General features: G+C 44.9%; 1 protein-coding gene across 3 annotated transcripts in view; it reads left to right on the top strand.

The window, feature by feature from the left end:
• MEIS3 (Meis homeobox 3) overlaps positions 1–17356 on the top strand; it is an 81720-nt gene that overhangs the window by 8697 nt on the left and 55667 nt on the right. For all 3 annotated transcript variants that reach the window (XM_069746596.1, XM_069746595.1, XM_069746597.1), the window contains exons 2-4: positions 1458–1660; positions 7626–7773; positions 9506–9556. In XM_069746596.1, coding sequence (XP_069602697.1) covers positions 1458–1660; positions 7626–7773; positions 9506–9556 — 402 coding nt within the window. The remainder of the gene's footprint in view (positions 1–1457; positions 1661–7625; positions 7774–9505; positions 9557–17356) is intronic.

Here is a 17356-nt window from a genome sequence, read left to right as displayed (position 1 = left end):
TGATAGATTGATAGATAGATTATAGATGATAGATAATAAATAGATAGATAATAAATAGATAGATAATAGATTGATAGATAATATATAGATAGTTCTCTGCTGTATATTGTAGTCTGTTCCTCTCCAGTAGCTTTGCCCCCTGTAGAAGTGCCCAGTAGTAATTCACACCTTCCTCCAAACTTTCCCAAATCTCCAGGGCCGAGGCAGGAAAATATAAGGCGAGAGGGAGCGGGAGCTTCTGGAGCTTCTGGACGGGGATTTTGCATTTTACAAAAGTTTCTTTCCAGTTGACTGATTGCTGTTTGGGAGCGGAGTGTGCGGAGTGTGGGAAGAAAACTACTAAATAAAAAATCATACAATCTATTGTGTGTAGGGAGAGGATAATTTGCTCAGCTTGATGCACGTACCGCTAATGATTTGCATAAATTAATGTAATACAGTAAGGCTAAATCAAAAAGGATAATAAAATGAGGATTTGTTTTTTTTCTTTGTCCCCCTCTAACATAAAACTGTTAAACCATGTAAAAAAATAAAGTCAATAATTAAGGACTGACATTAAGTGTCATTTTTTTTAGACAATTTATCCAGTGTTAGGTTCATCCTTTATTATTTATGAAACTAAAGCAAAGACGTTTTCTTCTCCAAAATAATCCAAATTCACATCCACACTAAGGTTCGGGTTTATGTCATGTCGCCGGTTTTGGTTAGTGCCCGATAGAACATTTCTTCTTTTAGGGGGGAAATACTATACATTTAGTTTTCCATTACAGGATGAGTTTCTGGGATGTAAAAATCTATTTAAAAGGAAAAGTGCAATAGGGGAAGGGATGTAATTAAAAAAAAAGAAAGGTTTGCGAGGTTTTCTATTTTTATATAAAAAATGTTAATTTTATTTGTATGATTTTTTTTTAAAATAAAAATGTTTATATTTTAATTATGGAAATTGAATTCGTTTCATTTATGAATTATGTTTTGTTTTTATTGGAGAAAAATAAAAGTGATAAATGCACAAAAATATAAATAAATAAAATAAATATACATATGTTACTATAACTAACTAACTAACTATATACATATATATATCTATATATATATATGTTAGTTGTAGCTGATCATTAGAGCATTGTGTGTAGACTTTATAGAAGGTATTGTACGTGTATTTATGGTATTAACGCCTAGATTGTGCGCTGTATATGGCGACTGCAATATACTATGATCATACTTTATTCCCAGATGTAGCAGAGCTGAGTTGGTCGTATGTGTCACAGTCTTTTCCTGTGGATTTCCATTGCACTTACTGATTATCTGCCTCCATGGAGGTATCCGCGAGACCCTAAAATGACCCATTCAGCTCTGCTACATGCACAGTGCCATGTACAGTGCATGCCATGTTGTGCCATGTGTCCCGTGGATGTGCAGGGATGTGCTGAGTAACCTCTCCTGTCCTGTGCTTGCAGTACGATGACATGGTGCATTACCCGGGGTTAGATGGGATCTCCCTAGCAGGATTTGGGGATGCACACCCAGGAAGAGCCATGCAGCATCACCCCCTAAGCCAAAGCTCGCCCTATGGAACTGCTGGGGCACCTCACCGGGTCCCGATGCCCCCCGGGATGGGCAGCAACGATGGCCTGAAGAGGGAGAAGGATGAGATTTATGGGTAAGCTCACCGCTGGCTGCACGTTTGTGCGTAATATCACATTTGCAGACCTTACAGGATCACGCTACGTCCACGGTGTCCGCTCATGTGTTATATACATGTACATATATGCGTCCCCCTAAGTGCCCCTCACTACGTCCATCACAGGATCAGGAGCGGAGAGCATCGTGTGATTGCGAGCTCTGTGGTCCAGGGACCTCACCGAGGCCTGGACTAATGCTGGTGATGGCCTGTAGAGCGAGCGTGGGCGGCCATCAAGAGGAGGCACATCTGCTCCGTGCTGTGGGGCTCCTACATAGACGTATGTGGCAAGTAAAGGGTTACTCCATGGTGTACTGGGTGGTGTTAGTTATTGGTCATTCCCTGTATTGGTAAATATATATATATATATATATATATATATATATATATATATTCTATGTATGGGGTGATATCATCACCTCCCCGCACTGCTCACCGCTCCGGATCTGCACACACAGGGTGTAATGTGGAGCAGAATGTACTGTGCTACGGTATATGGAAACCTCACATGGATATTCTCATTGGTTTACGTTACTAAGAGAAAGATAATAGATAGATAAATGATTGATAATAGATAGATAATTGATGATAGATAGATAATAGATAGATAGATGATAGATAATAGATAGATGATAGATAATAGATAGATGATAGATAATAGATAGATAGATAATAGATAGATGATAGATAATAGATAAATAGATAGATAGATAGATAGATAGATAGATAGATAGATAATAGATGGATAATAGATAGATAGATAGATAGATAGATAATAGATAGATAAATAGATAGATAATAGATAATAGATAGATAGATAATAGATAGATGATAGATAATAGATAGATAATAGATAGATAGATAGATAATAGATAGATAATAGATAGATGATAGATAGATAGATAATAGATAGATGATAGATAATAGATAGATGATAGATAGATAGATAATAGATAGATAATAGATAATAGATAGATAGATACATGGATAGATAATGGATAGATAGATTTTATATCTATCAATCATCTATCTAAAATAAAAAAAACTGGGTGCAGCATTTGGAACAAAATGTCGCCATTAACGCTATGCGCCATTAAATATTTTTCTGTATTGTAGTGCTGCCTCTATTTATTGGGTATATTGAAGGACAGGTCAGATCTCGGAGGCTTTTCACCCTACTATTTGTGAATTGCTGGTGCTGCACCCATTTTTTTTTATGTTAGATAGATGATAGATAGATAGATATATGATTCCATATCTATATCATCTATCTATCTATCTATTATCTATCTATCATCTATCTATATATTATCTATCTATCTATTATCTATTATCTATCTATTATCTATCTATCTATCTATCTATCTATCTATCTATCTATCTATCTATCATCTATCTATCATCTATCTATCTATCTATCTATCATCTATCTATCTATTATCTATCTATTATCTATCTATCTATTATCTATCTATCTATTATCTATCTATCTATCATCTATCTATTATCTATCTATCATCTATCTATCTATCTATTATCTATCTATCTATTATCTATCTATCATCTATCTATCATCTATCTATCTATCATCTATCTATCTATCTATTATCTATCTATTATCTATCCATCTATTATCTATCTATCTATCTATCTATCTATCTATCTATCTATCTATCTATCTATCTATCTATCTATCTATCTATCTATCATCTATCTATCATCTATCTATCTATCTATCTATCTATCTATCATCTATCTATCTATCTATCTATCTATCTATCTATCATCTATCTATCTATCTATCTATCTATCTATCTATCTATCTATCTATCTATCTATCATCTATCTATCTATCTATCTATCTATCATCTATCTATCATCTATCTATCTATCTATCTATCTATCTATCTATCTATCTATCCTCATGTAGTAGATGATACTGAACATGATATATATATTGTATTATTGGGCACTAGGTTGTAAGAATCTGCTCTTGCGTTGGTGCTGATTTTTGCAGTGCCCACTTGTGGATTATGTGGTGGAGCGTTACCACAGATATACCACGTGTCTGTACTTCTTGTGTATGTGATCTTCCACAAGGCCAGGACCATCCTGAGCTCCATATATCCCTGTCATTTACCTGTGATCTGTGTGATTAACCCTGCTGGGGGTCTACACGCTCTAATCTCATGTCCCCGTGACAGGCCATTGCAGTGGCTGAGCCCCTTATTCATATTCTCTCTCTCTGTATATAAATATATATACAGTATTATGTATGTTCTCACTGTATATATATGGTTGTATTATGTCTACTCTGTATATATACGGTATTATGTCTGCTCTCTGTATATATACAGTACTATGTATGTTCTCTCTGTATATGTACAGTATTATGCATGCTCTCTCTGTATATGTACAGTATTATGCATGCTCTCTCTGTATATGTACGGTATTATGTATGTTCTCTCTGTGTATGTATGGTATTAATGATGCTCTCTCTGTATATGTACAGTATTATGCATGCTCTCTCTGTGTATGTACGGTATTATGTATGTTCTCTCTGTATATGTACAGTATTATGCATGCTCTCTCTGTATATGTACAGTATTATGCATGCTCTCTCTGTGTATGTACGGTATTATGTATGCTCTCTCTGTGTATGTATGGTATTAATGATGCTCTCTCTGTATATGTACAGTATTATGCATGCTCTCTCTGTGTATGTACGGTATTATGTATGTTCTCTCTGTATATGTACGGTATTATGTATGTTCTCTCTGTGTATGTACAGTATTATGTATGTTCTCTCTGTGTATGTACAGTATTATGTATGTTTTCTCTGTATATGTACGGTATTATGTATGCTGTCTCTGTATATGTACGGTATTAATGATGCTCTCTCTGTGTATGTACGGTATTATGTATGCTCTCTCTGTGTATGTATGGTATTAATGATGCTCTCTCTGTATATGTACAGTATTATGCATGCTCTCTCTGTGTATGTATGGTATTATGTATGTTCTCTCTGTATATGTACGGTATTATGTATGTTCTCTCTGTGTATGTACAGTATTATGCATGCTCTCTCTGTATATGTATGGTATTATGTATGTACTCTCTGTATATGTACGGTATTAATGATGCTCTCTCTGTATATGTATAGTATTATGCATGCTCTCTCTGTGTATGTATGGTATTATGTATGTTCTCTCTGTATATGTACGGTATTATGTATGTTCTCTCTGTGTATGTACAGTATTATGCATGCTCTTTCTGTGTATGTACGGTATTATGTATGTTCTCTCTGTATATGTACGGTATTATGTATGTTCTCTCTGTGTATGTACAGTATTATGTATGTTCTCTCTGTGTATGTACAGTATTATGTATGTTTTCTCTGTATATGTACGGTATTATGTATGCTGTCTCTGTATATGTACGGTATTAATGATGCTCTCTCTGTGTATGTACGGTATTATGTATGCTCTCTCTGTGTATGTATGGTATTAATGATGCTCTCTCTGTATATGTACAGTATTATGCATGCTCTCTCTGTGTATGTATGGTATTATGTATGTTCTCTCTGTATATGTACGGTATTATGTATGTTCTCTCTGTGTATGTACAGTATTATGCATGCTCTTTCTGTGTATGTACGGTATTATGTATGTTTTCTCTGTATATGTAAGGTATTATGTATGCTGTCTCTGTATATGTACGGTATTAATGATGCTCTCTCTGTGTATGTACGGTATTATGTATGCTCTCTCTGTGTATGTACGGTATTATGTATGTTCTCTCTGTGTATGTACAGTATTATGTATGTTCTCTCTGTGTATGTACAGTATTATGTATGTTCTCTCTGTATATGTACGGTATTATGTATGTTCTCTCTGTGTATGTACGGTATTAATGATGCTCTCTCTGTATATGTACAGTATTATGCATGTTCTCTCTGTGTATGTACGGTATTATGTATGTTCTCTCTGTATATGTACGGTATTATGTATGCTGTCTCTGTATATGTACAGTATTAATGATGCTCTCTCTGTGTATGTATGGTATTATGTATGTTCTCTCTGTGTATGTACGGTATTAATGATGCTCTCTCTGTATATGTACAGTATTATGCATGCTCTCTCTGCGTATGTATGGTATTATGTATGTTCTCTCTGTATATGTACGGTATTATGTATGTTCTCTCTGTATGTACAGTATTATGCATGCTCTCTCTGTGTATGTACGGTATTATGTATGTTCTCTCTGTATATGTACGGTATTATGTATGTTCTCTCTGTGTATGTACAGTATTATGTATGTTCTCTCTGTGTATGTACAGTATTATGTATGTTTTCTCTGTATATGTACGGTATTATGTATGCTGTCTCTGTATATGTACGGTATTAATGATGCTCTCTCTGTGTATGTACGGTATTATGTATGCTCTCTCTGTGTATGTACGGTATTAATGATGCTCTCTCTGTGTATGTACGGTATTATGTATGTTCTCTCTGTGTATGTACGGTATTAATGATGCTCTCTCTGTGTATGTATGGTATTATGTATGTTCTCTCTGTGTATGTACGGTATTAATGATGCTGTCTCTGTGTATGTACGGTATTATGTATGTTCTCTCTGTGTATGTACGGTATTAATGATGCTCTCTCTGTGTATGTATGGTATTATGTATGTTCTCTCTGTATATGTACGGTATTATGTATGTTCTCTCTGTGTATGTATGGTATTATATATGTTCTCTCTGTATATGTACGGTATTATATATGTACTCTCTGTGTATGTACGGTATTAATGATGCTCTCTCTGTGTATGTACGGTATTAATGATGCTCTCTGTGTATGTATGGTATTATGTATGTACTCTCTGTGTATGTACGGTATTATGTATGTTCTCTCTGTATATGTACAGTATTATGCATGCTCTCTCTGTATATGTACGGTATTAATGATGCTCTCTCTGTGTATGTATGGTATTATGTATGTACTCTCTGTGTATGTACGGTATTATGTATGCTCTCTCTGTGTATGTACGGTATTAATGATGCTCTCTCTGTGTATGTATGGTATTATGTATGTACTCTCTGTATATGTACGGTATTATGTATGTTCTCTCTGTATATGTACGGTATTAATGATGCTCTCTCTGTGTATGTACGGTATTATGTATGTTCTCTCTGTATATGTACAGTATTATGCATGCTCTCTCTGTATATGTACGGTATTAATGATGCTCTCTCTGTGTATGTATGGTATTATGTATGTACTCTCTGTGTATGTACGGTATTATGTATGCTCTCTCTGTGTATGTACGGTATTAATGATGCTCTCTCTGTGTATGTATGGTATTATGTATGTACTCTCTGTATATGTACGGTATTATGTATGTTCTCTCTGTATATGTACGGTATTAATGATGCTCTCTCTGTGTATGTACGGTATTATGTATGTTCTCTCTGTATATGTACGGTATTATGTCTGTACATACATCTGGTGTCAGGGGCCCGATAATGGCAGCGCAGTTTTCTGATTCCAGGAGCTTGCAATCTAAACACGAACCTGAATTATTTATTGAAAAAAGTCACAATTCGTAGCCGGAGATTTCGCTCATTAGAGAAGTGAATGTAACACTATACCGCCCACTGCCCGACTATAAATATACAGACACGTGTGAGCGTGCGGCTAAAAATACAGACGTCTTCATCCACCGGCACCGCTATAAAGTCTACACAGAGACGTGTACGCAGGTCATCAATAGCGGATGGAAGCATTTTCATGGCGCGCGACGCCGGCTTCCATGTCGGGGATAAGGGATTGCGAGCTCTTGAGGCAGCCGCCGGGCGCGCGGGCTCGGTATATATACTGTGTGATTTCACTGTACCCCACGTGACGACCTGACGCGTAACTGTGACATCTCCCCTCTCGCACAGACACCCCCTGTTTCCCCTGCTGGCGCTGGTGTTTGAGAAGTGTGAGCTGGCTACTTGTTCGCCACGGGATAATTCCGGATCCTTCCCTGGGGGGGACGTGTGCTCCTCGGATTCATTCAACGAAGACATCGCTGTATTTGCCAAACAGGTCAGTGCGATTTGCCGAGCGGAGAGCCGCCGACGGTTCCTCAGATGTGGCGGCTTTTATCAAGAGGCTCGATCTGCGAGGAAGGCGGATTTAATTAACACAAAGCAAAAACGGCTCCCTTAGAAGCCCCCCCGAACGCTGGCAGCGTACAAAGACCAGGTGGCCGCGTGATCGATGAATCTTCGCCGTCGTGGGGGTCTCATAGCAGCGCCATATTTAAGGGAACACCACCCCACTATTTTTTTTTTGAGGGGGGAGGTGGGTAAGAAGGTTCCTTATAAATGCAGCAGAAACACAAAGGCCCAGATTTGCCTTTATTTTCAAATTTTGCGCCAAATTTATTAAAACGAATAATTTCAAATTTCAAAGAAGCTTTTTTTTTTTTTTTTTGCTTTATTTGCTCCTTTTTTTTAAATTTTTAGTAAAATGTCGTAAAAACCTCTTCATAAGCTTTAAAATGTCACTTTTTAGTTGAAAACATTTTTTTTTTTAAATTAGGTTTTGTGCTCCACTAAATAAAGTACCAACAGTTTAAAAAGTCACAAATGATGAATTATCTAAAAAACATCTGGATAATGAAAACCACGCCTACAATGTCAAGAAAAAAATGAAATAAATAAAAAAAGGGCGGGGGCTCAAAAAATTAAATATAAAAATGATGCAAAAAAAAAAAATACATACAAAATTTGGCGCCAGAATAGAAATAAATCCAAACTTTGACTTTAGAAAAAAAAAAATTTAAAAATCAGTCGGGGCCAAACTTTTTCATTGATTTTGTTTTTTTTTTTGTTTTTTTTAATTACACAAGGAGAGACTGCAGGAGAACTGCAAGTCTCAGAAGTGTTGTAAAGCATTAAGCTGTGAATATATTCCCTACACAAGCATTGTTGTATTTTGGAAAGCCCTGGAAATTTGGTCACAATTCAGGGGAAAAAAAAACATGCTGGGACTTGTAGTTCTCAAATCTCTGATAAAGCCTTAGGTAGTTGAGGCCTAAAAGTGGCTGTGATTAGAGTCTAGTTTTGTCCATAGGATGTGTCTGGTATTACAGCTTAACTAAATGCTGCAATACCAGCTTCAACCACCTGCCAAAAGTGGCGCTGTTTTTTAAAAAAAAATAGGTATGATAAATGATCCATTGCTGTCGGACCTGTGTCGGCTGTCGGCATATGTGCGACAGCATCGTAATTAAAAGTGTGAGCCTAATGACTAATAATGAGCCTGGCTGTCGATACAAGCCTGGGAGACTGTAAAAAAAAAAAAAGGGACGGCGGCGGCAGCGTGGGGTGTGTTCAAGCTTTGCGTGATGAGGATACGAAGGGTTAATTTGTGATCTCTTTTTTTTTTCGCAATAAAATAAAAAATGCGTCAGGGGAAAAAAAAAAAATCAATGGGAAACACTTAAAAAAGCCCCAATGACTCGCTGCTCCCGCTACAGATGTTGCTGTTTTTTTGAAGTCGGGCATTAGGATAAAATCTCGATATCTGAGCGCTGATGTTTTATGGATGGCGAAACCGAAAAAGGTTTAGGACATAAAAGCAAAGGATGCTGTCAGGAGGCCGCGGCGGAGGCTTCTCCCGGGAAGCGCCAGGCGGGAAGATCAACAGTTTAATAGATTATTGGAGATTAAAACGCAAAGTTTATCTGGAGTAGGCCTGATGGGAGACGGGGGATGAGCGCCGCGCCGGCCCGACTGATGATAATAACCCGTCTTCTGCTTCATGTCTCCAGGTCAGAACAGAAAAACCTCTATTCTCATCCAACCCCGAGCTGGACAATCTGGTAAGTTGTGGGAAAAACTTTCTCAATCGTATTGATCTGTCACAGTATGGATTTTAAAAGAGTTCTCCCCCCTACGTACAGAGCTGCTGATACTACACACGCCGATGTACTACTCATGCCTTACTATCACACTGCAGTCTGACTCCCTGACCTGAGATGGGTGATAACAGTGAGCAATAGATCGCAGCTTTAATCATATACAAACATGAGACAACATTCCTGATCTACACTTGCGTATACACCTTCCTGACCTATACTTCTGGGTATACACCCCTCAGACCTTTACTGCCCAGTATACACCTTCCTGACCTATACTTCTGGGTATACACCCCTCAGCCCTATACTTCCCAGTATACACCTCCTGACCTATACTTCTGGGTATACACCCCTCAGACCTTTACTGCCCAGTATACACCTTCCTGACCTATACTTCTGGGTATACACCCCTCAGCCCTATACTTCCCAGTATACACCTTCCTGACCTATACTTCTGGGTATACACCCCTCAGACCTATACTTCCCAGTATACACCTTCCTGACCTATACTTCTGGGTATACACCCCTCAGCCCTATACTTCCCAGTATACACCTTCCTGACCTATACTTCTGGGTATACACCCCTCAGCCCTATACTTCCCAGTATACACCTTCCTGACCTATACTTCTGGGTATACACCCCTCAGACCTATACTTCCCAGTATACACCTTCCTGACCTATACTTCTGGGTATACACCCCTCAGCCCTATACTTCCCAGTATACACCTTCCTGACCTATACTTCTGGGTATACACCCCTCAGACCTATACTTCCCAGTATACACCTTCCTGACCTATACTTCTGGGTATACACACCTCAGCCCTATACTTCCCAGTATACACCTTCCTGACCTATACTTCTGGGTATACACCCCTCAGACCTATACTTCCCAGTATACACCTTCCTGACCTATACTTCTGGGTATACACACCTCAGCCCTATACTTCCCAGTATACACCTTCCTGACCTATACTTCTGGGTATACACACCTCAGACCTATACTTCCCAGTATACACCTTCCTGACCTATACTTCTGGGTATACACCCCTCAGACCTATACTTCCCAGTATACACCTTCCTGACCTATACTTCCCGGTATACACCTTCCTGACCTATATTTCCCGGTATACACCTTCCTGACCTATTCTTCCCAGTATAAACCTTCCTGACCTATACTTCCCAGTATACACCTTCCTGACCTATACTTGCCAGTATACACCCCTCAGACCTATACTTCCCAGTATACACCTTCCTGACCTATACTTCCCAGTATACACCCCTCAGACCTATACTTCCCAGTATACACCTTCCTGACCTATACTTCCCAGTATACACCCCTCAGACCTATACTTCCCAGTATACACCTTCCTGACCTATACTTCCCAGTAAACACCCCTCAGACCTCTACTTCCCAGTATACACCTTCCTGACCTATATGTCTGAGTATACACCTTCCTGACCTATACTTCTGAGTATACACCCCTCTGACCTATACTTCTGAGTATACACCCCTCTGACCTATACTTCTGGGTATACACCTTTCTGACCCATACGTCCTAGTATACACCTTCCTGACCTATACTTCCCAGTATACACCCCTCAGACCTCTACTTCCCAGTATACACCTTCCTGACCTATATGTCTGAGTATACACCTTCCTGACCTATACTTCTGAGTATACACCCCTCTGACCTATACTTCTGGGTATACACCTTTCTGACCCATACGTCCTAGTATACACCGTCCTGACCTATACTTCCCATTAGGCTGGGATCACACATACGCGAGATACGGCCGAGTCTTGCAGGTGAAATCCCTCCTCTGGTACCGGCACTCCGGAGCAGAGCGTGCAGCCGCACAGCAATACATGGAGCTGCACGCTCCGCTCCGGAGTGCCGGTGCCAGAGGAGGGATTTCACCTGCAAGACTCGGCCGTATCTCGCGTATGTGTGATCCCGGCCTTATACACCTTCCTGACCTATACTTCTGTGTATACACCTTCCTGACCTATACTTCCCAGTATACACCTTCCTGACCTACTGTGAAGGATTACCCCTTCCTACCACGTCACCAATCCGTGACGTCACTACACAGGCACAGCTCTCCGGCGCCCCCTTTGTCTCTCAGGCCAGTAAAGGGACTGCACCTAGAGCAAATGGCCGCCGGGGAGACTGCCCTGTTACCCACCCTGGGTATTCTAAGATTCGCAATCAGAGTAAAAGGATCAGCCCAAAATTAATTTATGATTTAATTGCCTTAAGGGCGCACTAGATAATTACAAGAAATATACAATCACAATATATATCAAGAATTAGTCAGAGTACAATATAACAACAATAATACAAGGCTTAAAGGTATAAAGCTGGAGGTCAATTTACCAGGTCGAAGGTCGCTTGTGGAAGCCGGGGGGCATAGCATTCCGCAGGTCCAAAAACTTAGTTGCCGGGCAGCCCCCAGAAAGCATGTGCTTGCTCCCCTCTGGCTGGCATACCCTGTTCCTTAAGATGTCATCATCATCATCTTCTTCTGTGGAGTGAGTCCCTCCCAGTGACCTCAGCGTCTTCTTATACCTGGCTGAGCCCCCCTGCCTGCAGCTGGGTGGGCTTAGCAATCTCCACCCCCTCTGTCTCCCTGCAAGATTTATTCCAATATCTAATAAATGGGATAACTTCTCTCAGGATGATCGGATCAGCACACGGGCAGTACCAGCGCCTGTGGTTTGTTCTGCCGGTCGTACTGGGATCAAACCTGGACCCATTCGGTCCCTGTGGGAGGCTGATCCCTATATCTCGGGTTTCAGACCTTCCACCGTCACGGGAGTCACACTGTTGGATGCACAATTTCTTTAGGGTAAGGAGAATATTTTTTATGAGCCTGTACCTCGGACGATGCGTCCATAATTCACAATTCCATGTTGGAGACGGTTTGGCTGGGCTGCCATAATAGATGTGTATCCAGTGGCCACTTGGCATGCGTGTTTTAATTAAGCCCCCAAGCATTTCCAAGCCCCCTGGTGGCATGGTTTCCTCATGGGGCTTTGAACTACCGTCTACAGTTTACACTGAGCTCAGCTCGTTAGCATACTAATAGGAACTCTATTCATTAGCAAAGGTGGGGGCCAGGAGCACTCCTGTGTCCAGGAGACAAAATGGAGTCACGCCAATCTGATAGCATGCCTGTTCCAAGATGGCGGCTGTTCCCTCATCACACCTCCCTGCTTTAGAGGGCGCTAGGGGGCATCACATTCCTGTGTTCCCCCATGCGCCCTTCCACACCTTCTCCTTGCCGGGACAACCCATCAGCATTACCATGGTCTCTGCCACTTTCTCCCTGAGCCTGTCCCTGCCTCCTCCTCTCTGAGGCTGACTCTGTCCCTCCTCTCTCTCTCTCTGAGGCTGTCTCTGCCTCTCCCCTCTTTCTGAGGCTGTCTCTGCCTCCTTCCCTGTCTCTCTCTCTGAGGCTGTCTCTGCCCCCTCCTCTCTCTGAGGCTGACTCTGTCTCCTCCTTTCTCTCTCTGAGGCTGTCTCTGCCCCCTCCTCCGTCTTTCTCTGAGGCTGTCTCTGCCCCCTCCTCTCTCTCTCTGAGGCTGCCTCCGCCTCCTCCGCTGTCTCTCTCTGAGGCTGTCTCGGCCTCCTCCTCTCTCTCTCTGAGGCTGTCTCTGCCCCCTCCTCCTTCTTTCTCTGAGGCTGTCTCTGCCCCCTCCTCTCTCTCTCTGAGGCTGCCTCCGCCTCCTCCGCTGTCTCTCTCTGAGGCTGTCTCGGCCTCCTCCTCCTCTGTCTCTCTCCGAGGCTGTCTCTGCCCCCTCCTCCTTCTTTCTCTGAGGCTGTCTCTGCCCCCTCCTCTCTCTCTCTGAGGCTGTCTCTGCCCCCTCCTCCTTCTCTCTCTGAGGCTGTCCCTGCCTCCTCCTTTCTCTCTCTGAGGCTGTCTCCTCCCCTGTCTCTCTCTGAGGCTGGCTCTGCCTCCTCCCCTCTCTTCCTGAGGCTGTCTCCGCCTCCTCCTCTGTCTCTCTCTGAGGCTGTCTCTGCCTCATCCTTTCTCTCTCTGAGGCTGTCTCTGCCCCCTCCTCCTTCTCTCTCTGAGGCTGTCCCTGCCTCCTCCTTTCTCTCTCTGAGGCTGTCTCCTCCCCTGTCTCTCTCTGAGGCTGTCTCTGCCTCCTCCTCTCTCTCTCTGAGGCTGTCTCTGCCCCCTCCTCCTCTTCCTGAGGCTGTCTCTGCCTCCTCCCCTCTCTTCCTGAGGCTGTCTCTGCCTCCTCCCCTCTCTTCCTGAGGCTGTCTCCGCCTCCTCCTCTGTCTCTCTCTGAGGCTGTCTCCGCCCCCTCCTCTCTCTCTCTGAGGCTGTCTCTGCCCCCTCCTCCTTCTTTCTCTGAGGCTGTTTCTGCCCCCTCCTCTCTCTCTCTGAGGCTGTCTCTGCCTCCTCCTCCCTCTCTCTCTGAGGCTGTCTCTGCCCCCTCCCCTCTCTCTCTGAGGCTGCCTCTGCCCCCTCCTCCTTCTCTCTCTCTCTCAGAGGCTGCCTCTAACTGTCGGTCCCTGGGCCACGCCTCCGGTGAACCCTGCTGGACCGTTACCCGGTACAGCCGTCCCTGGTCCCAGACCACCTGCTCGCGGTCTGACTCCCCGGGAGGCTGTGCCGCCTGCTCCTTAAGAGCTTTCAGGCTAGCGTCAGCTTCCAGCGCTTCCTGACATCCCTGACTCGATGTGGCGAGAATGGACAACACCGCCACATCCACCGTCAGCTCCCCGGGATCTGTCTCCTGGCCGCTGTCTGACTCGGCAGCCACTTGGTCAGAGAGGGGGAAGCCGTCGGACCTCTGCAAGGCTCCTTGGGCTCCGGCGCTCCCATTCCTGGTGACAGCGGCCACGACCACTGTGTCCATGGGTAGCGCCTGCTTCCCCCCGGCTCCTGACCAAGTCGCCGGGTCAGGCAGACTTCCCGGCCCTCCTGACATCCCGGGTGTGGGGAACTCCCGCCCTGGGGTCTTACCTGGTGGCTCCTCTCCCGGGACGCCTCCTCCCCCCATGGCCTGTTCCTCTTCCTGCAGGGGCCCTAGACTCAGCAGGCTGGATTCACCTAGGGGCCCTACACTGCCCATAGCAGCCCCTCCCTCCACCTCTGAGCTCTCCCCTACAGTCTCCTCACCTGTCCTCCCCGTGAGCCCCGTGTGTGTGGTGTCAGTGTATGGAGTACCCTCAGGTTTCACTCCCTCCCCCACTGTTGGAGGCACATTCAACACATCAACATTCACAGTAGAGTCATGACATTCTTGGGGAGCCGAACTTGGGGGTTCAGTGGCCACATACTGAGACACTAGCCGCCCCAAATCGGTCCCAAGTAATACATTAGCAGGAATATTTGACGTTACTCCCACCTCCCGCATTCCCCTCCCGGCGCCCCAGTCCAAAAACACCTTTGCGACAGGCAGCGCCGGTTCCACGCCTCCAATTCCGGAGACGGAAAGGGTTTTCCCCGGTACCAAGTCTTGAGGGGACACCACCTCAGGACGTACTAGGGTTCGTTCAGCGCCTGTGTCCCGCAGTCCCATGACCGCTGAGCGGCCGATAGTGACGGGTTGGTAATTGTCCAGGGACCTCCCACCACCCCCTCCCACACATAAAACAGTGGACGGTTTCGGGGACATGGATGGGGCCTTAAGACGCTGGGGACATGCTGTCTTGAAGTGCCCCAGCTGGTTGCAGTGATGACAACGTCTGGGTTCTGCGCCTGGCCTGGAGAGGGCAGCAGGGGGGTACACCCCTTGCACTCTGGGGGCTGGGGAAACAGGGGCAGGATTGGGCTTACCCCCTCTCCAGGTGCTGCTGGCAGGCTTCTTCGGCTCAGGCGCCCTGTTATTGGCATACTCATCTGCCAGGGCGGCTGTAGCAGAAGCCCCCTTCGGTTTCCGGTCACGGAGGAACTGCTGGAGGTCCTCTGGGCAGTTCCACAAGAACTGCTCCATGACGAACAGTTCCTGGACCTCCTGGCGGGTGGTGAGCGCTAGACCCGAGGTCCAGTGCTCTGCAGCTCTCAGCAACGCCCGCATGTGGTCGGTCCAGGTGTCCTTTGGGCCCCGCTGCAGGCTCCGGAACTTCTTGCGGTAGGACTCTGGGGTGAGGTTGTAGTGCTGGATCAGCGCCCGCTTGATGCTGCTGTAGTCCTGCTCCGCCCCGGCAGGTAAGTCCCCCAAAACTTCCAGGGACTTACCCCTCAAACGGGGGGTCAGGTATCTTGCCCACTGATCCGGGGCCAGATGGTGTTGAAGGCAGGTCCTTTCAAAGGCCAGCAAGAAGGAATCCAGGTCTCCATCCTTCTCAAGCAGAGGGAAGTCCTCGGCCCGGACTTTGGAAACCCTGGACTCTGGCGGTGCTGGGGCGTCCAGCGGGAGCCCGCGTTGAGCCATCTCTAGTCGGTGCTGGCGCTCCGCTGCTCTCTCTGCCGCTGCTTGCTCCGCTGCCCGCTCAGCAGCTCTCTCTGCCCGCTCCGCTGCCTCACGGCGTTCTGCACGCTCGGCCTCCGCTGCTTTCTCTGCAGCTGCCATGAGTCTCATATAGGCGTCTTCATTACCCGCCTCGAGACGTGCTACTGCCGCTGCAACAAGGGCCGCTGATGTGGACAGGCTGGGGCGGGTAGGTGGTGGGTAGTCCCTTGCCGGACTAAGCACGGGTGGCTGGCTCCTTGGGGAGTCTGGGCTGAGCTCCCCCTCGCCTGGAACAGTACCGTCCACCACCACCTCCTCATAAGCCATAGCACTGGCCTGCGCCCTCACTGCACTCCTGGTGCCCTCCGCCATCTTTGGAACCTCTGGTTACTGACACAGCTGTACCCCTGACCTTGCACACAACTTATTATATCTACACTCTGACCGTCTAGTGCTGGGCTGACCTTAAGACCCCAGCAGTGAAAGTTACCACTGGTAGTCTTTAGTGTCTGGGAGTAGGGGTCCCACGCACACTATTACTCTGATCCCACGTACGCTGCCACCACTGTGAAGGATTACCCCTTCCTACCACGTCACCAATCCGTGACGTCACTACACAGGCACAGCTCTCCGGCGCCCCCTTTGTCTCTCAGGCCAGTAAAGGGACTGCACCTAGAGCAAATGGCCGCCGGGGAGACTGCCCTGTTACCCACCCTGGGTATTCTAAGATTCGCAATCAGAGTAAAAGGATCAGCCCAAAATTAATTTATGATTTAATTGCCTTAAGGGCGCACTAGATAATTACAAGAAATATACAATCACAATATATATCAAGAATTAGTCAGAGTACAATATAACAACAATAATACAAGGCTTAAAGGTATAAAGCTGGAGGTCAATTTACCAGGTCGAAGGTCGCTTGTGGAAGCCGGGGGGCATAGCATTCCGCAGGTCCAAAAACTTAGTTGCCGGGCAGCCCCCAGAAAGCATGTGCTTGCTCCCCTCTGGCTGGCATACCCTGTTCCTTAAGATGTCATCATCATCATCTTCTTCTGTGGAGTGAGTCCCTCCCAGTGACCTCAGCGTCTTCTTATACCTGGCTGAGCCCCCCTGCCTGCAGCTGGGTGGGCTTAGCAATCTCCACCCCCTCTGTCTCCCTGCAAGATTTATTCCAATATCTAATAAATGGGATAACTTCTCTCAGGATGATCGGATCAGCACACGGGCAGTACCAGCGCCTGTGGTTTGTTCTGCCGGTCGTACTGGGATCAAACCTGGACCCATTCGGTCCCTGTGGGAGGCTGATCCCTATATCTCGGGTTTCAGACCTTCCACCGTCACGGGAGTCACA

The sequence above is a fragment of the Ranitomeya imitator genome, chromosome 2 (assembly GCF_032444005.1).
Source record: "Ranitomeya imitator isolate aRanImi1 chromosome 2, aRanImi1.pri, whole genome shotgun sequence".
Lineage (NCBI taxonomy): Eukaryota > Metazoa > Chordata > Amphibia > Anura > Dendrobatidae > Ranitomeya > Ranitomeya imitator.
This window is presented reverse-complemented; position numbering and strand designations above follow the sequence as displayed.